This window comes from Heterodontus francisci, chromosome 8 (assembly GCF_036365525.1).
Source record: "Heterodontus francisci isolate sHetFra1 chromosome 8, sHetFra1.hap1, whole genome shotgun sequence".
In the NCBI taxonomy this organism is placed as follows: domain Eukaryota; kingdom Metazoa; phylum Chordata; class Chondrichthyes; order Heterodontiformes; family Heterodontidae; genus Heterodontus; species Heterodontus francisci.
In genome coordinates this window covers 96,225,960-96,250,208 of record NC_090378.1, presented here as the reverse complement: position 1 = coordinate 96,250,208, position 24,249 = coordinate 96,225,960, and the positions used below count along the sequence as shown (strand labels likewise).

General features: G+C 41.3%; 1 protein-coding gene across 5 annotated transcripts in view; it reads right to left on the bottom strand.

The window, feature by feature from the left end:
• Positions 1-24,249, bottom strand: part of dnm3a (dynamin 3a) — a 369,313-nt gene that overhangs the window by 105,422 nt on the left and 239,642 nt on the right. For 4 of the 5 annotated variants that reach the window (XM_068037799.1, XM_068037795.1, XM_068037794.1 and 1 more), the window contains 2 exons: positions 13,614-13,725; positions 6,555-6,719 (listed from right to left, as the gene is read on the bottom strand). In XM_068037799.1, coding sequence (XP_067893900.1) covers positions 6,555-6,719; positions 13,614-13,725 — 277 coding nt within the window. Of the gene's footprint in view, positions 1-6,554; positions 6,720-13,613; positions 13,726-24,249 lie in introns of those variants that run through there. The other variant, XM_068037798.1, reaches the window with a different exon arrangement.

Below are 24,249 nucleotides of genomic sequence, written 5' to 3'. Positions count from 1 at the left end.
GACTAACATTATTAAATGCGTTGAAGAAGTAAAAAAAAAAGGTAGATGAGGGTAAAGCAGTAGCTAATATATTTGGATTTTCAAAGGCCTTTTATAAGGTCCCGCAGAGTAGACTCATGACTAAGGTCAGAATATGTGGACTCAGGAGACAAGTAGCAGAATGGACACCAAGCCGGCTAGAAAACAATAACAGAGAGTAGGGGTTAAAGGAGGTTACTAATACCAGCAAAAGGTGAGAAGTGGCATTCCAGAAGGATCTGTGCTTGGACCACTGTTATTCACCATTTACAAAAAAAGATTTGGACTCAGGAATCGGAAGTATAATTTCAAAACTTGCCTCCAACACCAAATTGGGAGGTATAGTTAATACAGAGGAAGATTGAGACAAACCTCAGGAAGACAATAATAAACTTGCAGAATGGGATTGTAGTTAGCAAATGAACTTCTATATAGATAACAGTGAAATGGCACATTTCAGTAGGAAGAGTAAGGAAGCCACATACTCCTTGGGAAATTAAGTGTCTAAATGGGGTAGAGGAGCAGGGGGATATGGGGGTTCAGGTACATACATTGCTAAAGGGAGTGACACGGTTTAATAAGGCCATAAAAAAGCAAACAAAGTACTTGGGTCTATTTCTCAAGGGTCAGAATTGAAAACAGAGAGGTTATGTTAAACCTATACAGAATCTGTTAGGCCACACTTTGCAGTACTGTGAACAGTTCAGGTCTCCATACAGCAAAAAAGACATCAAGGCATTGGAGAAGGTGCAAGAAAGATTTACTAGGATGATACCAGACATGGGAGGTTATATGCATCAGGAAAGATTGAGCAGGCTGGGGTTCTTTTCTCTGATTAAGAGAAGACTGAGGGGTGACCTGATGTCTTTAAGATTATGTAAACGTTTCAGCGGGTAGACATCGAGAACATGTTTCCACTTGTGGGGAGACAGGAACTAAGGGCCATTAATACAAGATAGTCACTAATAAATCCATTTGCCAATCAGGAGAACCTTCTTAAACAAGACAGTGATTAGAATATGGAGTTTGCTACCACAAAGAGCAGTTGAGGTGACTAGCATAAATGCATTTAAAGGGAAACTAGATAAGTACATGAGGGATAAAAGAATAGGTTATACAAGCATATGAACAATGATGGACAGGTGAAGACCCTCTGGTCAATCCAGTCTGTCCAACAAAATTGTGATACCTTGTGGTGAAAAAGGAGATAAAAACCTAGGTCAATGTGGGGAAGATAAAATCTGGGAAACACTAGGTCCTTTGCTTTTCATGGTATATATCAATGATTTAGACTTAATATAAGGGATATGATTAAGAAGTTTGCAGAAGATACAAAAATTGGCTGTCTGGTTGATAGTGAGGAAGTAAGCTGTAGCCTGCAGGAAGATATCAATGGACTGGTCAGGTGAGCAGAAAAATGGCAAATGGAATTCAATCTGGCAAAGAGGCATTTAGTGAGGACAAAAAAGGCAAGGGAATACACAATAAATGCTAAGATACTGAGAAGTGTAGAGGAACAGAAGCTCTTTGAAGTGCAAGTCCACATATCCCTGAAGGTAGCAGAACAAGTAGTTAAGGTCACTAAGAAGGCATACGGGATAATTTCCTTTGCTATCAGAGGCAGAGTACAAGAGCAGGGAGGTTATACTAAAACTGTATAAAACACTAGTTAGACCACAACTAGAATACCACATGCAGCTCTGGTCACTGCATTACAGGAAGGTACTGATTACATGAGAGAGGATACAGAGGAGATTTACAAGGATGGTGCCAGGAATAGAGAATTTTAGCTATGAGGAAAGATTGAATAGACTTGGGTTGTTTTCTTTGGAGGCTGAGGGGAGATTTAGTGGAGTTGTATAAAAATTAAGAGGAGCCTAGATGGAGTGGATAGGAAGGACCTATTTCCCTTAACTGAGGTAGTGACATGCTTTCCAAAATACATGACCATTAGCTAAGTGAGAGTTAATGGGGAATTCTGTAGTTTGAATTGTTGTTGTTGAATTGAGTTGTGACATGTTATATGTCATCTGATATTACTATGCTTGATTTGCAAAATATTCTGGAAAGGAACCAACCAAATTTCCAGTGCAGAAGGGCAGAAAAGAGTATTTGCTTAATTCCAAATCTAATCACAGATGGGACTGTGATTTTGAGGAAAGCAGATGGATAGACGTTACTGCAGTCCAATTCACTTAGTTGTTACATTTTACAAAGTAGGCAACCAAGTTAATGGTTCAGATAACCTCTTCCTGATGCACAGATTCATATTTTCTTATGTAATTCTAAAGGTAATTATCAGCATGAGCACAGTCAAAGAACAGATTCATGGAAAAGAAATCAATTTGTAAAAATCAAATCACTGAATAATAATACTGATAAAAGGACAGTAAATTGTAATGCTGGCACCTAAAAAATTAGTCAAGTAATGGCTATTTTGTGTGTGTTCATTAATGTTTACAAAGCAGAAACTTTATAGATTTGATTTTTTGCACTGAGCACTGCATTCACACTGTGGTATATTTTAAAGTTATTACAATATAGGAAACATGCTAAGAAATCTGATTGTAAATGACAATGATTTAAAGTAAAACTGTAATTTTTTTGTTAAATGAGACAGGGTGTGATCTTAGCTATGATATTTTGCAACAGAGTAAGGGATATGTTTTATTTACTGTGACAGAAACCACACCTGCCAAAATGAGACATATTAATTTTGTCATATGGAACATTATTTTTTAACTGTTACTGGACTTGAAATAACTTGTTTAAAAAGACCACAACAGTGGTTGAAAACATGGCTGCATATTTGCACTCTAAAAGACAGTTGCATGAAGAAGACAATGGGAATGCTGATTCAATTAGCCAGACTGATTTTGGTCAATAGTCAAGAGACATTGAATGGGTAAGAACCAGCATTCCACCCCTCCTCTCCCCTTCCCCCACAGAGACTGTCTGGTAAGCTTGAAGGAATCCACAAATCTCACAGGCGAGGCTGCTCTAAACAAGGTGCTAATCACACGACTAGCCTGCTGGCCAACCTGGGGTTTTTCGAATTGTGCCTGACAGAGAACAGTTTGGGGAAGAGATTGCAACTGAACTTCAAGAGAGCACCTCTCTCTGTCTCTCACGCAAAGTTCCAGGGACTCACGGAAGTAACTCAAGCCTCAAGGCAGAAGACCAGCGAAACAAGTTTGTAAGTGTGCACTGGGCCCCAATGAGAACTGCAAGACTTAACTGTAATCAAAGACTGTACAACCAATCCAGAACCAGTAATTAAATTCCATCTACTGATTCAAACCTTTACCTTTTGATTCTTTCTCCTCCTATGTCTATTTGCATATGTGTTTATCGCATATGCATGCTAGCATGGTCGCGTTGTGTATTTTAGTAGTTTTAACTGAATTAGAGTTTTAAGGTTAATAAACTTACACCTTTCTTGCTTAAGTCTGAGAAAACCAGTCTGGCTGATTTCTTTGCAATCACAATTAGAGAGCAGTGAGCAGGGACTCACTGAGGGGAAGCTAAAATCAGTGCTTTAAAAAATTAAACCCTGTTACAGCCAAACCAGGAAAAGGCTGAGAGGGGAGCCCTAGACCCCTTCCTCACCTGGTTATAACAAAACTAAAAATAGTTGACCGTTATGGGAATTTAATCTCTAAGGTGGATCTAATGTACTTGGGGTTTTATCTTTTCTTGATAGTACTTTCCTACCAGATACATAAATGACAAAGAATACTACAACTCTAACCTGAGCTTATATAGAATTTTTAACAAAGCAAAAGGTCCCACGGCACTTCACAGAGGTGGAAGGAAAAAAAATTGGACAGTGAGCCAAAGCTATTAGGAGAGGTAACCAAGAGCCTGCACAAGGAGCTGAGTTTTAAGGAAGGTCTTAAAGGAGGATAGGGAGCTGGAGAAGCAGAACGGGTAAAAGGAGGAATTCCAGAGCACGAGGTCAAGGCAGCTGAAAATGTGCCCACCAATTACAAAATTACACAGTATTTACAGTACTGAAACAGGCCATTTGGTCCAACAGATCCATGCCAGTATTTATGCTCCATATGAGCCTCCTCCCACCATTATTTTATCTAACCCCAACAAAATATCCTTCTATTCCTTTCTCCCTCAATTGCCTAACTAGCTTCCACTGAAATGCATCTATGTTATTTGCCTCAACTGCTCCTTTATGGTTCTACGTTCTAACCATTCTCTGGGTAAAGATGTTCCTCCTGAATTATAGGGAGAAGGGATGCAGAAGAGACCAACATCATAAGAATGGTGAGTTTATGGTGTGACACCACAGGAGTTTAGAGATTTAAAAGAGCAAGCCCAGGATGGATTCAAACATGAGGACAAGAATTTTAATTTTGAAGCACTGGATGAAGTTGGAGTCAAAAAATTTCAGAGAGGACAGATGTGTGAACAGAATACAGGAAGCAAAACTTTGGGTAACTTGGGGTTTATGGAGGTGATTAATGAGAAACTATCCAGCAGACGTTGAAATAGTCAAGTATGGAGGTGACAAGGAATTAATGAGAGCTTCAGTGGCGGAGGCAGGCGATATTAGAGGTGGAAGCAGGTAGTCTTTGCGAATGAGAGGATATGGGGTCAGAAGCTCAACTTGGGGTCAAATAGGATGACATGTTTGTAAACAGTCTGGTTCAACAAAATTAAACAACCCCTTGAATATTAACACCACAGTGAAGGAAATCATCTTTAAACTTGACACAGTATGGTATTGATGAATTTGCAATCGCTATTTTTCATTTACAGATCTTACCAGAATGGTAAGAACAGCTAGAATTGAGATATCCCATCAGCTGATGGCAGACATTATCAATTTTAGTAACATTAAAGGGTTGATTTATGATTTTGACTACTATCTCAAAGCTTGTATTGGTGTGTACCACCATTGGTGAAGGCTCAATGATGGAGTGAAAAATACATGTATATTAGAAAGTATAGGTGGTAACAACACAAAGCACAAAAACCTAACCAGTTAGGGTTGCATTGTTAAAAATTTCAATATTGTTTTCTCAATGTGGTAGGAATAACTTGGTAAAATAATTCTGACAAAAGTTTAGTATGTTTGGTAGGAAGTAGGGAGCTGGCGCTTGATGTTCATTCGACCACGTTAGTGCCGCTTGAGAACTTTCCAAACCCAAATTCCAAAAATGTAGCAAGTTATAGATCATTTCATTCAGTCCAATCGCAACTTCAATAAGAGCCATCCAGTGTACAAAAGTATTCAATGATTTTATGTTCAGGTTTATGCAAAAACAGTTACTCAGCTTCTATTCGATATTTTCATATGCCGTTGGTAGCAGTTATTGTGCACGAGCTGTACAGAAGATCAAGCTGAATCAATGAGTTACACCATACATTTAAAAATGGTCATTAAAATGATTTAATTTCAGAAAGGAGCAACATAAATATAAGTTTTTTCTTCTTATAAAACCAACAAAATTATACTCAACTTTTATAAAGCTTTGCTATGTCTGCACTTGGAATGTGTGTCCAGTTTTGAACCCTGCACATAGGGAAGGATATCAAAGCTCTGGAGAGGATACAGAGGAATGATATCCAGCCTAAATCTCATAGTTATGAGTATAGGCTCCACGAGTTAGGAATAAAAACAGAAAAGCTGGAAACATTCAGCAGATCAGGCATGAGCCACAGCTGACCAATTCCTTCTGAAAGTTGCTATTACATCTGCTTCTACCTTTCACACAGTGCATTTCAGATCATCGTAACCAACTGCGTAAAAAGATTCTCATCTCTCCTTTGGTTCTTTTGCCAATTATCTTAAATCTGTGTCCTCTGCTCACTGACCCTCCTGCAAGTGAAAGCAGATTCTCCTTATTTATTCTTATCAAAACGCTTCAAGATTTTGAACACCTCTATTAAATCTCCCCTTTTCCTTCTCTGCTCAAAGGTGAACAATGTCAGATTCTTCAGTCTCTCCCTTTATTTGCAATGTTGCTGTAAAATGCAGTACAGTACATTTTTGGTGAATATAAAATATTTCAATGTATAATCTTTGAGCAATTGAGGGTATTTGTTTTTTGGGATCAGCCAGATGGGTTGCAGAGTATTTTCTGGTCCTGAGCTTTCTTATGTTCCGATATACCAACTTATCACAAACTATCAGCTAATTAAATGCAAACCCCGCTCTACTATTGGCTGGCACATGCCAGTTCATAGAAGCCACTAGCCATCTATCTTTATTCACAATGACTAGGAGACAGCTCTATTCATTTACTGGGCTAATTAAAAGAGAGGTCATGGAAATCTGGCAAGAAGCATGTTTTAGGTATTGTTAATGATTTGGCTTTCTCCCAAGCTAAATAACTCAGTAAGGTATAAGACATGTGTTAGCCATTTCTGTAGCAGTTTAGAAGAACTTCTTTTTGGTTACATAGCAAAAGTAAGGGTTACTATAAATATGTGAACTTTAAAAAACAAGTTAACTTCATTCTAAAATGTAGTATTTGACTTATTTGCTTGAATTGCAAAAGCAGAGCAAAACTCACATTATTTATCATTAGGTGCATAATTATCTTTGGCATAAGGTCCCGGATAGTCTTGTTAATGATGCACATGTATGACTCCACTAAGTTGCGAATAGTCTCCACTTGTCTCTCCAGCTGAGGGTCCATGGAAAAGTTATCCGTACCTACTGCCTCCTCATTCTCAGGCTGTGCAGAAAGCAGAAACATATACAAAGTGAAGTCAAGTGCTACAATAACATCTTTCACGGCATTTTTATCTTATAGTGCTGGTGCAATATAAATATTTTATGCATTGAAACCGACTGCCAAGTTTATCCAACATGCTTTTCAACCGAGGTGTTAGAAGTCTGAGATACATCTACCCCTGCGTGGATGTAATATAATTAGAACTTGGGAAATTTCACTGTGCAGTATAATATAACAAACATAGACTGTGCTACCAAAACCTATTGTTCCTAATTTCCATTAAAGCTATTGAGTGTGTAAGGCAATTTGAAGCTAGTCAATGTTCACATGACAGGTATAAGTTGTTTAAATGCCATTTAGTTTGTTCAGATTGAGCATGTCAATGGCATTAAATGAGCAAAGTGAACAAAGCTGGCCTATTCCATATCAGAGTCCAACAATAAGAAAGCATAGAAAAATGAAATGGTTAATGGGCCCAACAGGTCTGTACATTTTTAATTGTTAACAAAGCAATTTTATCTGCACACACCTTAACAAACATTCAATGTATTTTTATTTATCTTGGCACCAAAGAACTAGCTGCAAATAAAAACAGAAAATGCTGAAAACACTCAGCAGGTTAGGCAGCATTTGTGGAGAGAGAAACAGAGTTAATGGGCTGGATTTTATATAGGAGGCGGGGCTCCCAACGCCGGGCCGAAAGCCTCTGCATTTTTGCGGCTGCCCGGAGCGATCATCCGATATGGCTGTAGTTGGTGCCATATATGCTGAGTGAACTGCCCAGTAAATCTGTGAGCATTATCTTTGTTGTATCTGATAGTCATGTGCAGTTTGTAAAATATATATTGACTGTGATTTGTCTGTTAATTCATGTTTAATTTATGTTGAATTTAGTTTGATTGTTGGAGTAAAAGTTATAAAAGTGAAATCTTGTCCATTTGTTTTTTTTCATGGGGTCGTTCAGTAAATTCTGTTCTTTTGGTTTGATGATCTTGACGGGGATCATAACAAGGTGTTCAGCAAATCGATCACTGAATTTGCATTTGGTCTCCCCACTGTAGAGGAGACCACATCATGAGCAGTGAATACAGTAAGGTGCCGCATAAAAGTTTACTGCACAAGAGCTCATGGTGTTGGGGGTAATATGTCAGTATGGATAGAGGATTGGTTAACAAAAAGGAAACAGAGGGGTGAATTTTATCAGCGCTGTGAAAGCGGCGGCCTCCTGACATGGAAGAGCCGCCGCACAGCCCCGCGATATTATGCGCAGGGGCTTATTTAAATGGAGGGGGCGGAGTGGCCTCCCCTGATGATGTAGAGGGGGCGGCCGTCGCATCCCTGTCAACAGCATCTGGCGCCAACGCACAGGCGCCATTTTTAAAGGGCTTCAAGTCCTTAGCAAAAATTTACATTTTTAAAGGGATATTAGATTATTTGCTTTTAATAAATATTTAGAAGATGGAGGCCCTTTCCCAAACCCCACAATGGTCTTTTCATTGCCCTATATTCAGTCAACTTATTTCATTCCCAACCCAACCTTCCCCCACCAACCTTTTCACATTTGCCCTTCCCACCACCCCCACAGCCAATAAAAATTATTTTCCCCGCTCCCTCACCTCTCCCACCCTAATAATTGTATTCTTCCCCCCCTCCCCACCAGTGTCTTGCCTTTGGAACTCCATTGGAGTTCCAAAGGCATGTGATTCACGGCTAGTTGGCTGCAAAATCGGCATGGGATGGCCGCCGTCGGCAGGTAAGTTAATTTGAATTTTATTAATGCTCATTTAAATATTTTAATGAAGGCCCTGCTGCCAAGCAGCGGGTTGGGGTGGTGGGGCTGCAGTGAAGCCTTGCCGCCGCCACTAATATTCATGACATAAGACCGATAACAGTATAATGTGGGAAAATGTGAGGTTGTCCATTTTGGTGGGAAGAATGGAAAAGCAGATTATTATTTAAATGGAGACGGACTAAAGAATATTGCAGTACAGAGGGATCTGGGTGTCCTCGTACATGAATCAGGGAGAAAGTGGCGTAATGATAAAGTCAATTAATAGTAATCTGGAATTGAAAGCAAGTCTCAGTAATGGTGCCATGAAACTATCATCGATTGTCGTAAAAACCCATCTGGTTCACTAATGTCCTTTAGGGAAGTAAATCTGCTATCCTTACCTGGTCTGGCCTACATGTGATTCCCGACCCACAACAACGTGGTTGATTCTTAACTGCCCTCTGAAATAGCCTAGCAAGCCACTCAGTTCAAGGGCAATTAGGGATGGGCAACAAATGCTGGCCTTGCCAGTTACGCCCACATCCCATGAAAGAATAAAAAAACAGAATCACAAAAGGTTAGCAGGCAAATCCAGCAAGTAATTAGGACAGCAAATGGAATGTTGGCCCACACTGTAAGAAGGATGGAATATAAAAATAGGGAAGTCTTGCTCTAACTGTGCAGGGCATTGGTGAGACCACACCTAGAGTACAAAACATACAGTTTTGCTCACCTTATGTAAGGAGGGATATACTTGCATTAGAGGCAGTTCAGAGAAGGTTCACTGGGATGATTCCTGGAATGAAGGGGTTGCCTTATGAGTAAAGGTTGAGCAGGTTGGCCCTATACCCATTGGAGTTTAGAAGAATAAGAGGTGATCTTACTTGCACATAAGATTCTGAAGGGGCTTAACAGGGTAGATGCTGAAAGGATGTTTCCCCTTGTGCAGGAATCTAGAACTGGGGGCATAGTTTGAAAATAACAGGTCTCCTATTTAAGTTGGAGATGAGGAGGAATTTCTTCTCTTAGGGTGTTGTTAATCTTTAGAATTCTCTTCCTCAGAGAGCAGTGAAGGCTGGGTCATTGAATATGTTCAAGGCTGAGCTAGACAGATTTTTGATCTACAAGAGGGTCGAGGGTTATGGGGGGCAGAAGGAAAGTTGAGTTAAGGCCACAATCAGATCAGCCATGATCTTGGTGAATGCCTGAGCAGGCTCGAGGGGCCGAATGGCCTACTCCAGCCTCCACATTTTAGGTTCAGTGTACTAATTTGGAAGAAGTACTAATTTTAAGTAGTGAATTTTAATATCAGGAACACTTTTGTCAAGGAAAATAGTAAGTGTCAAACTACAGATATCACATACCATATTTACAAACAGTGTGATGAACTTTCTCGGCTTTTAGGTTTTATATGGGATCTTCAGCTTCATAAATAAAGGTATTGAGAACAAAAGCTGGGAAGCGATGGTGAACCTTTATAAAGCTCTGGTTAGGCCCCAACTGCAGTAATGCATCCAGTTGTGCTCACAACGCTTTAGGATGGACATGAAGGTACTTGAGAGGGTACAGAGGAGATTTACCAGAATGGTTCCAGGGATGAGGGAATTTAGTCACAAGGTTAGATTGGAGAAGCTGGTGTTGTTCTTCTTGGAGAAAAGGAGGTTGAGGAGAGATCTAATAGAGGTATACAAGATTATGACAGGTTTAGATAAGGTAGACAAAGAAAAGCTGTTCCCATTAGCTGATGGCACAAGGATTAGGGGACAGATTTAAAGTTTTGGGCAAGAGATACAGGGGGGATGTGAGGAGGAACTTTTTAACGCAGCGAGTAGTAATGACTGGGAACTCACTGCCTGTGAGGGTGGTGGAAATGGAAACAATCAATGATTTCAAAAGGAAACAGGATAGGCACTTGACGGAAATAAACTTGCAGACCTACAGGGATAGAGCAGGGGAATGGGACTGACTGGATTGCTCCACAGAGAGCTTGATGGGACAAATGGCCTCCTTCTGTGCTGTAATGACTCTATGGGCTGAACTTTTGTTCTGGGGTCAGAACCCGGACATCAGGTGGATTTGCTGGGGTCTTGACCCCATGTCATGTCAGCGCCAGATGACCAACGTGATTTTTGACAAACAGACCAATTAGTAGCCAGGGTGCATCCTCGTCGTCTAGACTCCTAAGGTTGGAGGGCCAATAGGAGGCACTCCAGCACTCACAGATTGGCAGCCACAAGATGAAGGTGACCTCTGAAGAGTGTTTAAAAATTAACATTAAAAAAGGCGACAGCTACCTGGCTGTCATCGTGGAGAGACAATCCCTCTGCTGGATGGCCAGTTGCCTGGCTATGGTGGGTGGGTGGGAGGGGGGGGTTGTGGTTTCAATGGGGGTACCCTAGCTGGATGGAGCATTGGCACACCCCACCTGCTGCCGGGAGGCAACCTCCATCCCTTGGCTGTGTTTCAGCCTCAGTGGCAGGCCCGCATGCCAACTGGAAAATTCCAGTCAGCATCTGGAGAGTGGCCTTAATGGGCCTTTAATCGGCCTAATGGGCTATCTGGCGTCACCACCACCCTGGTCATCCCGGAACAAAAATGGTCTGGAGGCGCAACCGTAGTGGGAGACCAGCACATTGGTTGTTGGAGGGAAATTGCGCGCACATCCGCCTCCGGTCCTGCCTCTGGGGCCATTAAAAAATTTGGTCCGATAACTTATGACTCTGGCATGCAGAAAAGAGGGAAAAGATGAAGCAATAATATGAAGTGACTGAGGCAAACTGTCATCAAGCTCAAGGGAAATATATGTGGGTCAGAATATGGCTTCCAAATAAATTTTTACCTTCAAATCACAATGGGGAAAAGAGCTCCTCTAGTTATGATATGCACTTGAGATTTCTGAGTGTTGCTGGTGAATTTATAAGTGAAACAAAGATATTTATGATTTTACTAGAATTACCGGACAGAGGAAACCTTTATAAATGCATTCACGATGATGACAATGACAATGCAACACATTTCAATCAAAGCCATTCTTACCTCAATATAATAAATTATGAATGCCTTTATTTTTCCAATTTATTTTTCATTTTTATTTTATTTAGAGATACAGCACTGAAACAGGCCCTTCGGCCCACCGAGTCTGTGCCGACCAACAACCACCCATTTATACTAACCCTACAGTAATCCCATATTCCCTACCACATCCCCACCTGTCCCTATATTCCCCTACCACCTACCTATACTAGGGGCAATTTCAAAGCCAATTTACCTATCACCTGCAAGTCTTTGGACTTGGACTTGGGAGAACTTGCAAACTCCGAACAGGCAGTACCCTGAATCGAACCTGGGTCCCTGGAACTGTGAGGCTGCGGTGCTAACCACTGCGCCGCCCCACCACTGCGCCACTGTACCAGCTGTAAAAGATTACTTTCAAACATTGAAACCTTTTTATTTGTGAAACTGCACTGATAATAGTTTATAGAAATTGCACAATTTATGCCATGATTTATACATTTAAAAAATGAAAACAGAATAAAGGGGATTATGATTCCAAGTTCAGAAGCTAAAATACAAAGGTTTAATCAATGCAGTTTGTAAATAAAATTGAGAAAATGTGCTGCAACTTAACTTTTCAAAATGTTAATCCAGATCTATTTCACAGAAAAGTATTTTCTAGTTTCATATGAAACATAATGAGGGAAGTGCTATAATTACCCAATTCTAAAAAATATTAGTCGGCTGCATTTTATTTTACATTACATCATTGATTCCTTATATAAGCAGTTGTTAAGCATGGCACATTAGCGCATTTAAAAAGCAAAAACCAGCCGAGGTTTGAGACCTAAAAGAATATAAAAATACCATAAAATATACAAATTTAAAAATAAACACTGAGGGAATACAACTCAAAATGAAATTCCAGAAATTATATCAAAATCATTCCAACAGAAATATTTAAATTGAACCCATGAAAGGGTAAAAACATCTAACAATAGAAGTGGTCGAGTATTCAGCATCATCATCAGAAGATGGATGGCAATCCACTTATTTAAATATTTGTGGAGTTACAATGCAATTCAAACCGTAAGATGAACAATGATTAACAATTATTTTACAGAGTTACCCTTTTCTTAAAACACATAAACCGGAAAAATAACTCTACAGTAGCTCATGACAATTGCAGATTAAAACTATACACAATATACCTGAAATTTAATTTGAATGATTCCTCCCAACTCTCATTGACAGCTTCTTTTTGACTACCCACAGCAGATAGTAGCAGCTTTATCACTGGTTTACTGGGTTGGAAGACTGCAGGAACTCAACGTTATGTAATTCCTTCACTACTAATTTATTTCGCTTATGTAAAACTCAAGCTGACCTTAAACCCCCACCACCACCACCATTTTCTTTCCAACAGCTAATAGGGGAAACACTGGTACACAATGGCTAGTAATTCAACTTCTGTAAGAAGTGTATAATTAGAAAATAAAAATTGAAACACATACATCTACCAACCCATAATAATTTTACTATATATATATATATATACACCCCCCTAGGATACAACCTAACTGGGATAGGACAGCAGACGTTAATTTTTAAAATGCCATCATTAATTGGTTTGTTTCAAATATATTTATTCTGACAGGACATATCATTCGCTAAAGACTCCTGTTAAAACACTACTGTGATAACTACAAACAGATGTAAAACACAGGTGGAGTGCTTTAAAGTATTGAAAAAAGGCTTTAAGAAAACATTAACAAATAATGGAAATATTTTGTTAGTAACTGAGATACATTCAGACATTCCTCATGCACACTTAAATAAAGATTCAGGAAATGAATGTAAAGAGGATATTTTGGCTATAGCATTTTCTACTTTTTGATGACGATCAAGAAATTAAATAAAAGTAAATGGTGATAATGTCAATTAAAGACAACTAACTTATTTTGTCTTCCTACTTTGCAGTGTGCACATTCAGAAATGAAACACAGAAAAGTTACAACCGTGACTCAATTTTTATTAGCTAAACTTCTACTGTTTAACTAGTCCACTCTGTTCCCATCACTTTAAGTTCTAAACTGCATCAGTACTTTTTTTTAAAAAAAACAACTTACCGTAGATTTCTCTGGATAAACACCCGCTCGAAGAAATGATGCCTTCCAACTATCTACCTCCTCCTGAGAGTCACAAGCAAGCTCCAGAAAACGATAATCCTTATAAACATTCCTGTGAAAGAAAGAACAACCAGAAGATACCATTAAATCAGTATACTGGCATGATTTCACTTACACCTGGCAAAGGTGCAAATTTTACTCTATTACATAGAATGTACAGCACAGAAACAGGCCATACAGCCCAACTAGTCTGTGTTGGTGTTTATACTCCACACAAGTCTCCTTCAATCCTATCTATCGTACTCAGCTTTCCAGCATATCTTTCTATTCCCTTTTCACTCACGCACTCATTTAGTTTCCTTTTGAAAGCATCTAAGCCATTTGCCTCAACTACTTCCTGTGGCAGCGAGTTCCACATTCTAACCATTCTTTCAGTAAGACATTTCTCCTTATTTCCCTGTTGGATTTATTAGTAATTACCTCGTATTTATGAGGAAAGTAAAATACTGCCAATGCTGGAAATCTGAAATAAAATTGGAATATGCTGGAAATACTCAGCAAGTCTGGCAGCATCTGTGCAGCGAAAAACAGCGTTAATGTTTCAGATTGATGGCCCTAGGTTGAAGGGTCCAGTAACAATGTTGAGGCTCTCAGGGTCACTCCCTCCCCGCGCCCCCCTCCAAGGGATGGTAAAGGAGGAGTGTGCCACATTGGCTGAAAGGTATGATTTTGAGAGTATGAGTCAACCACTTTGCTGTGGGTCTGGAGTCACATATAGGCCAGACCAGGTAAGGACAGCAGATTTCCTTATCGAAAGGACATTAGTGAATCAGATGGGTTTTTATGACAATTCAATAGTTTTACAGTCACCATTATTGGTACTAGCTTTTTATTCCAGATTTATTCAATTAGTTAACAGAATTTATATTCCCCAGCTGCCATTATGGGATTTGAACTCATATTTCCAGATCATGAGTCCAGGCCTCTGGATTACTAGTCCAGTAACATAACAACAGATTCATAGACCCAGTTTTATTTGGCCCTACGTTTGCTGCAGGACTAAGGAAAATACTGCAACATTATAAACTCTAAGAAAGGGCTCCCATATGCCAGGCTCCTGGAATTGGAATTTAAAAAGTATGGAAGCAACAAATAGAGATCGAGGGCTCTGCACACAAATGCTGGAGGCAGCCAATTCTTTAGCACTGTTTCTTTCTCCAGGTGATAACATGACCCTGTATAGAAAGTCTAACTTCTCCACAAGTTGGGAGAATTGTGAATGTTCAGAACAGCTTTAAAAAGTGGCTCTGTACTTGAAATTAAGTAGTAGGATCCCACCGTTCTGTATATTGCGTTTATAGCAATGGAAAAAGTTACACACGTAAACTAGTATCATTGTGATAAGACAGTTAAATAACAAAGATAATAAAATGTATTTATCATTAACTGGCATAGTGTTTATAACATCTTACAGAGCCATTTCTTGAAATAACATTTATAGTTCATGATTTATCTTCCCACATGAATGAGATAAGTAACTCTTAATCCACATCTTGTTTCATTGGTTTGAGTCCTAGCAGAGTCCAACAATTTAACCCAACAAGCATATCATCAATGAGTTCTACAGTTTTCCATTAAGGCTAATAGGCAGACTTCCCAAGAAAGAAACTTTTCATATCCTATAAATACATGACTTTTATCAATTAACAAATCTTTTAATTATAAGTTATTAAGGTGTTTGCTGATACTTGTCTACTGGATGGCGTACAGGACATTTCTCTGCCCCTGCCTCAGCCCAGTTGTTGAAACCTTCATCCATGCCTTGGTTACCTCTAGACTTGACTATTCCAATGCTCTCCTGGCTGGCCTCCCATGTTGAACACTCCAGTTTCTGATATATATCAATGATCTAGACAATGGTGTACAGGGCACAATTTCAAAATTTCTGGATGATACGAAACTTGGAAGCACTGTGAACAGTGATGAGGATAGTGTAGAACGTCAAAAGAAAGTTGATGGATTGGGTGGACAAGTGGCAGATGAAATTTAATGCAGAGAAGTGTGATGTGATCGTTTTGGAAGGAAGAATGTGGAAAGACAAAATAACAGGGATTCAGGAGCAGGGGAGCCTGGGTGTATTTGTGCATATATCATTGAAGGTGGCAGGACAGGTTGAGAGAGTGGTTAATAGAGTATACAGCACCCTTTTATTAATATTTCATTAATAGGGGCATAGAGTACCAAAGCAAGGTGTTTATGTTAAACTTGTGTAAAACACTGGTTCAGCCTCAAATGGAGTATTTTGTCCAGTTCTGGGCACCACACTTTAGGAAAGATATGAAGGCATTAGAGAGAATGCAGAAAAGACTCACAAGAATGGTTCCAGGGATGAGGAATTTCAGTTATGTGGGTAGGTGGGAGAAGTTGGGACTGTTTTCCGTAGAGAAGACTTGATAGAGGTGTTTAAAATCATGAGAGGTCTGGACAGACTAGATAGGGATAAACTGTTTCCATTGGTGGAAGGATCGTGAACAAGAGGGCACAGATTTATAGTAGCTGGCAAAAAAAGCAACGGTGACATGAGGAAAAACTTTTTCACGCAGCGAGTGGTATCTGGAATGCATTACCTGAGAGTGTGGTGGAAGTAGGTTCAATCAAGGCATTCAAGAAAGAATTGGATTGTCGTCTGAAATGGAAGAATGTGCAGGGCTACGGGGAGAAGACAGGGAGTGGCACTCGGTAAATTGCTCTTTTGGAGAGCCAGCGCAAAAAAGACGGGCTGAATGGCCTCCTTCTGTGTTGTAACAATTCGTGATCCTGTGATAAACTTCAGCTCATCCAAAACTCTGCTGCCTGCATCCTAACTTGCACTAAGTTCCATGCACACCCTGTGCTCACTGACGTACATTGGCTTCCAGTACAGCAATGTTGGGTATTTAAAAATTGCCATCCATGTGTTCAACTCCCTTCATGGCGTTGCCCCTAGCTTCCTCTGTAATTCCTCCAGCCCAACAATCCTCTGAGATATTTGCACTCCTCCAGTTCTGTCCTCTTGCATATCCCCAATTTTAATTACTTCATTGGTGACTGTGCCTTCAACTGCCTAGGCCCCGAGCTCTGGAATTCCCTCCCGAAAGCTCTCCACCAATCTCTCCTTATTTAAGACACTCTTTAAAACATACCTCCTTGATCTGTTGTAATCGTTAAACTCCAGAAAGCTCATGATGGAAGGATAATGCTGGAGCCTATCTTTACTCAGTTTCACATTTATTGTACAAAGTAAAAGGATTACAAACATGTCGCTCCTCACTCAAAACCCTCCGCCAGTCTCAGTAAGTGTCTGCTTATAAGTGCTCAAGTAAGACCCCAATTAACACCTTCCACCTGCATATAATCAAACAACTGATACCCAATTAACAGATTAACAGTAATATCTCCTGCTCTGGCCTGGTGTCACATTTTGTCCGATAACGCTCCTGTGAATTGCTAAGGGACGTTTTACTATGTTAAAGGTACTATGTAAATACAAGCTGTTGTGCCTGGGTGGGACAAATACGTATTCCTTTACCTAAATAACCAATTTTTAAAACATTCAAAATTCAAATGCTTTAGGTTGGAGTAGGAAATGGCCATCTTCTGCTTCTTAATTGTTAAAAAATTACAAGTATTACTAAATATTTATGGTACAGGAGCAGGCCACTCAGTCCAAACAGGCCCATGTTGGTGTTTATGCTCCACATAAGCCAAATGCTGTGATTTTCTCTTAGTTTTTAACTGAATTACATTTTTAATTAATATAAGTTATATTTCCTCAATAATGATCCAACCTGCTGCTCCAACCCCACAAAACAGACTGCTTGGACAATGGCTTAAATTCCAACGTCAAAAGAAACCACCATCAAATTGACGCAAGATCCTCTGTGAGAACACATAAACCTCTACAGTGACTGTGGCATCTACGTGTACTGTCCTCTATATTATGTGAACAGGACAGAAATCTGTCAATAATTAAGCTGTTTGAAGAGGAAACTCGAAAATTAAAGCCAGTTGAATTTTGCGATGTGCCAAGAATTTTCCCTTTCTTTTTTGGAGAAAATCTTTGTAAAATCTGACCATGGTTACAAAAATGCAACAGAACATAATGACATGTACAAATTGCCATCCCAGTATTTTGACAAATAATCTTTCAAATATTTACCTAGTCATAAAATGTTCAGTCCACAAATGAACAATATTCAACTGCAAGGACGTGTAAAAGGTTTTCATTTCCTATGCTGGCCACCTTAATTTAAAGCCGAGTCCAGACTTGGCATTGTTTCTTTCAATCTACTTGATTTTAATTAAACCAGATTAGCAGAACTAAAAAAAAACCTGCTTTTTTAAAATAAACATGAGTGTAAGGAAAATTACTCAAAAAAGTTGGACTTAAAATTTTTTAAAAAACTATTGCAATTCCAGGTCTATCCAACAATGAATTATCCAGGTTAGTGTTTACGACATTATAAAGAAACTCACAGCACAAGCACTTGATAGAAAAATTAACCAAATTAAAACCATTTAAGAAATGAAAACAAGACATTTTACATATTTGGAAAGAGAACAAAGAATTCTTTAATACCAAAAAAGCAGACATATTGCTTTCATTAGTTGCAGTGTTAAGATTAAATGCACTGGGATACAAGTTCCCATCTCTATTTCCAATGCAGTCACTGGAACCTCTTTTTGTACAGCAAATTTGAACTCCTGTGACATTGCTCATGGGTAATCTGGGGTCTGGAGCACAGTTAAGAAAAATATTTAGCTGTTAACCTGGCCTGTCCCTTTGAAGCTACTTTTCAGGTATTCCCTGTATGTAACTAGTGTAAATGGGCTCATCCTGAAGTCAATTATAGCATAATTACTGTTGCATCTCAAAATTTGTGCAGATTGCCAGCTGCTTGGCTCCCTTCCTTGGGCAGAGGCCAGGTTATCAAAAGGTCAGACAAATCAGCAGGCTATGGATAGTTTTCTTTCTCTTTGTTAAGTTGTGATTTGTTGGTGCTTTACACAAATGTGGTATCTGAAGCATGATGAACATACGATCAATGCAAGATATATTTTACTTGCTAGGGGCTCTTCTGTGCTATTGGTCATGGTGAATCAGAAGTAGCACTGTTCCAAGAAGGGTGCTGGGATGCCTTTGAGAGAGGGAGTTACATACTGAATAAGAAAATTTGGAAAGAAGTTTAAGGGTTCTACCCAAAGACAACAAATAAAAGCTTGAAATTGATTCTTAGAAAATAATTAGTGTTTCTCTTATTCACCACAACTGGATAAATGAGTTGTAAAAATAAATTTCATTTACATGAACTGTTTCAAATTCTCAATTTAGAGGACATTTGAAAATTTCAATGTTTCATCCTGTGTCGTGTGTCTTTCCCTCAATCTCGTTGAAGCAAAGCTTCCAAAGTTCAACATTCAGCTTGTTTTGAAATCATTTGGAAAAATAAGCTCAATTATTGTTATATGTTAAGCCCAAAGGTTACAAGTTTGAGCATATCTGGTTCAAAAGAAGTCTAGATATGCACCTCAAGTGCCATAATCTGCAGAGTTACGGACTCAATCCTGGAAGTAAAGGCCGGCTTGGGTCTGCAAACAAAACCCGATCCCGACAGAACTACATCCGACCCCGAGCCCGACCTGGCCCAAGTCCTTCCCTGTGCCCGACCCGATCATCAGTTAACCTAACTTCTGTTTCTCACGTCGTTGCTGATCTGCACAAGCTTAAAATAACTGTAACAAAACCACCTTTCTAGTCCAAAAATTACATTAACAGTGGAGCCACTTACCCGAGGTTGTGATAGAGCGTGTCCGACCCAGCCCGACCCGACCTGACCCGAGCCCGAACGCCAAACCCAGAAGTGTAACCCGACCCAAACCTGACACGTCGTCGGGTTCGGGTCAGGCAGGCGGGCCTTTAGTTGGAAGGTGGGATTAGAGTGGGTGGAATCTTTTTCGGCTGGCACAGGCACAATGGGCCAAGTGGCCTCTTTCTGTGCCGTAAACTTTCTAAGATTCTACAACTGGCTTAGCCATCTATCAACAGATTTGGATCAAACATATCAGGCTTTTCCCAGCCTCGCTCTTTGGTAAAACCTAACACCACCAAGATCATCCTGGAGAGGAAAGGTAACCCCAAAGCTCATTTTTTACTACCAATCACCTCTTTCAATCTCTCTTCCCTGCCCCTTACCCTCACCTCTAATAAATATGAACTCATGAATATCTTTGTCATGAATTCCGAGAACACCTGTTTAGCTCCTCTATTTCTTCCTTCCTTCCCTAGCATTATGACAAACTTCTCCTCGGTATCTTTCCCATTCTAGCTGTGTCCCCAATTCTCTCTAGATTTTTTCCCATCTAGCTCATGCCTTCTCCAAGCTCAGTTCATCCACAAGTTGACCCTCCAGATTCTTTGATCCCATTCCCACTAAACTCCTATCCATCCAGCACCTCTTTCTGGCCATGATAGCTAATATTGGTTCCCCCTTTTTATCCTCACAATTACTCCATTGTCAATCTAGATCCATTCCCATCTCTCCCACAACTCCCTGTTTCAATCCCTCCAATCAGGTTTCCACAATTCCAATAGCATCAAAATTCCCCTAAACAAAAGACATCTTTCAGGATATGTTGATGGAGTTACATTAAGAGGGGTGGGAGGAGGCTCGTACGGAGCATAAACACTGGCATGAATACGTTGGGCCAAATGGGCTGTTCCTGTGCTGTAAATATTTTGTAACATCCTGTGTTCTTTGATCATGGTGCATGATCCCCCCTTTGTCTTCCACTAACTCTCTGTACACTTCAGCAGCTGAACACACCATCTTCCTCCAACCACTGCTACAGTCGATATCTGTGGGACTGTCCTTGCCTGGTTCCATTTATACCTAACTGATCATAACCAGAGATTTTTTAGCAACAGCTCCTGCTTTTCACTCCCACAATGGTTCCTCCAGTCTCCCAATAAACAATTTTTGGCTCCCTCCTCTTTTTCATCTACTGGCTGTTCCTTGGTGACATCATCCACAGGCACTGGATCAGATTCCACATGTACACCCACATCAACCTGCTCTACTGCTTTTGACCCCTCCACTGCATGTGTACTCAGACTACAGCAGCAAAATTTAGATGCGCAGCACCTGTTTTTTCAGTGCTGTGGGTATCATTTTGCCTCCAGAATGGCATCTAGAGTGTGCATGCAAACCTCTGACGCAGGCCACCCTGGTGGCATCAAATGGTGTGTAATGCCAGCGGTGCCATTTTGGACCTCAATGCTCCAGCTAACATCCTCTCTTAACCTTGCAGAGCTGAACATGCTATCGGCAACAGGAAGATACCCTCCACAACCTCACCAGCGCTAATTAAATGTGAAGGAATCCGGCCAGAAGGGGTTATAAGGTTAAAAGAGTTATTTTTCTATGAATTAGGGATTACAAAATTAAAAGCAGGGTTCATCTGCCAGAAAGGGTAGAAGTTCATAAACATGCCTGGACATGCCCCTGTGGTCAAGGCTGCAGCATAATTGCCTCTTCCCAGAGCATAATGGCAAGTACTGAAAAACAGGAACTTGCTCATAAAAGTCATGAACATCGTCACCTCAGTAAGACACTGATAATACAGGTTTCATAAATAATCATTGTAAGTTACCACAGTTTAACAATGGATAACATGGTTTTCTATGAATGGACCGAAATCACCCGTCAACTGAATCCGGGTACCTGAGTACTAATCTTAAAACACAATTGGGTGACTTTGAAGTTTACCACCACCTGTAACTTCCAGCATTCTGATGGCTCTAAGAACATGTTGACCAGCATCTCTGCTCACAGCTTCCTGCTGGCTCAGCCTTTTCTTAGAAATTAAACAATGTGGATTTTGACTAGAAATTAACAATTATACAGCATTATTTGGGAAATAGAGGGGGTCAAACCTACTTGCAAAGAAGCAACACCCCCATATGTAAAAAAAATTAATTATGCAGCTTAAAAACAGTATAAATATTGGAACCACACAGTGGATCTTTAGAATCGTTGGATTCACTCCAGTGTTTCGCACGATAAAGGTACAGCTACTGTGATGTGGCGTGATTGTCCTCCCCTTAATTGGGATAGAAGTATCTTGCTATACTCTGTAGCTTTCTACTCAGGGATTTAAGGTAAATATTACTTTACAGTTCACTGGTGGGAAGCGATTAAGGAGAACATCAAGAGGTTCTTTATCCTCAAAGGTGTTCAGAGGGCGAGTGAGAGACAGAGGGAAATGTACCGACTCCAGAAAAGTATGCAAAATCTGCTCCGCCTGCAGTCGATGGGGGTCGAGGTCAAGGAGGACCTCCAAGAGGTGAAGAGCCAGCAGGCCTCGCTCTTTGCCACGGAGGCCTCCAAGATTATCTTCCGGTCCAGAGTCCGCTCCATTGAGCAGGATGAGATGTGCTCACGTTACTTCTTCGAAAAGGTACACAGAGAGAGCTCTGTGATCTGCAGCCTGAAGGAAGAGGATGGCTCGGTGACGTCTTCGCAGTCCAACATACTAAGGATCAGCAAATCCTTTTATACTGGACTGTATGACACGAAGCCCACAGACAGCAGAGCCTCCCAGTCCTTCCTGTCATCGATCACAGAGGTCTTAGATGACAGCACGAGGGAGAGACTGGACAAGCTGCTAACTCTGGATGAGTTGACAAAGGCCATTGAGTCCTTCGAGACGAGTAAAACTCCCGGAAGCGATGGCTTACCGGTCGAGTTGTACTCGGCCCTGTGGGACTGGGTCGGCCCGGACCTGCTGGAAGTATACGAGAGTATGCTCCTGGCCGGCAGCATGTCAGAATCCATGAGGAAAGGCATCATCACCCTCATCTACAAACGGAAGGGGGAGAGGGCAGAAATCAGAAATTGGCAGCCCATCTCACTGCTTAATGTTGACTACAAGATTCTGTCCAAAGTCATAGCCAGTCGAGTCAAGTCTGCTCTGGAGTCGGTGATCCACCCTGATCAGACCTGTACTGTACCCGGCAGGAAGATCTCCGATAGTCTCGCGCTACTCAGGGATACGATCGCCTATGTATGGGACCGGAGGGTGGACACCTGCCTCATCAGCCTGGACCAGGAGAAGGCTTTTGACAGGATATCGCACACCTACATGATGGACGTGCTTTCCAAAATGGGGTTTGGGGAGGGAATCTGCAATTCGATCAAACTGCTCTACACAAACATCAGTAGCGCAGTCTCAATCAACGGGTGGGAATCGGAAAGTTTCCCTATAAAATCTGGAGTCAGACAGGGCTGTCCTCTCTCCCCGGTCTTGTTTGTTTGCTGTATTGAACCCTTTGCTGAGTCTATTAGGAAGGATGCGAGCATAAGAGGGGTGACAATCCCAGGCAGTGGAGGCACTCAGGTTAAAACCTCCCTGTACATGGATGACGTCGCCGTCTTCTGCTCGGATCCGCTGTCTGTGCGCAGACTGATGAGCATCTGCGACCAGTTCGAACTGGCCTCGGGAGCCAAAGTTAACCACGGCAAGAGCGAGGCCATATTCTATGGGAACTGGGCTGACGGATCCTTTGACCGCTTCACCGTCTGGTCAGACTACCTGAAGGTGCTGGGGATATGGTTCGGAAGGGCCGGGGCGTGCACCAAAACCTGGGAGGACCGAGTAGCCAAGGTGCAACACAAGCTGAGCATATGGGGGCAGCGATCTCTCTCCATTGTGGGTAAGAACCTGGTCATCAGGTGCGAGGCACTCACGTTGTTGCTGTACGTGGCGCAGGTCTGGCCCATACCCCACTCCTGCGCTGTGGCAGTCACCCGAGCCATTTTCCGCTTCATCTGGGGATTCAAAATGGACCGGGTCCGGAGGGACATGATGTCCAAACCTCTGGATAAGGGCAGGAAAAATGTACCCAACGTCGCCCTCATCCTGATGACTACCTTCGTGTGCGGCTGCATCAAGCTGTGTGTAGACCTCCAGTACGCAGACTCCAAGTGTCACTACGTGCTGAGGTTCTATCTGTCCCCGGTGTTGCGAAGGATGGGCCTGGTCACATTGCCGCGGAACGCTCCATCCAGTTGTACTGTGCCGTACCATCTATCCTTCGTGGAGCAGTTTCTGCGGAAAAACACCTTTGACCACCGATCCATCAGGCAGTGGTCTGCACAGAATGTCCTCAAGGCCCTACAGGAAAAGGAGACCGTGGATCCTGTCGGATGGTTCCCCGAGCAGACCGTCAAAGTCATTTGGCAGAATGCCTCATCACCAGAACTTTCAAACAAGCACAAAGATGTAGCTTGGCTGGTGGTGAGAAGAGCCCTCCCTGTCAGATCCTTCCTGCACACCCAAAGTCTCACCCCCTCTGCACAATGCCCTCGCGGTGGCTGTGGTGGGGAAGAGACGGTTGCCCACCTCCTTCTGGCAAAGCAGGTGTGGAAAGAGATGCAGTGGTTTTTGTCGAGGTTCATCCCAAGCAGCTCTGTAACACAGGAGTCTGTGCTCTACGGGCTGTTCCCAGGGACGCACACCGAGATAAACATCAACTGCTGCTGGAGGACTATCAATTTGGTGAAAGACGCCCTTTGGTCTGCCCGAAACTTGCTGGTCT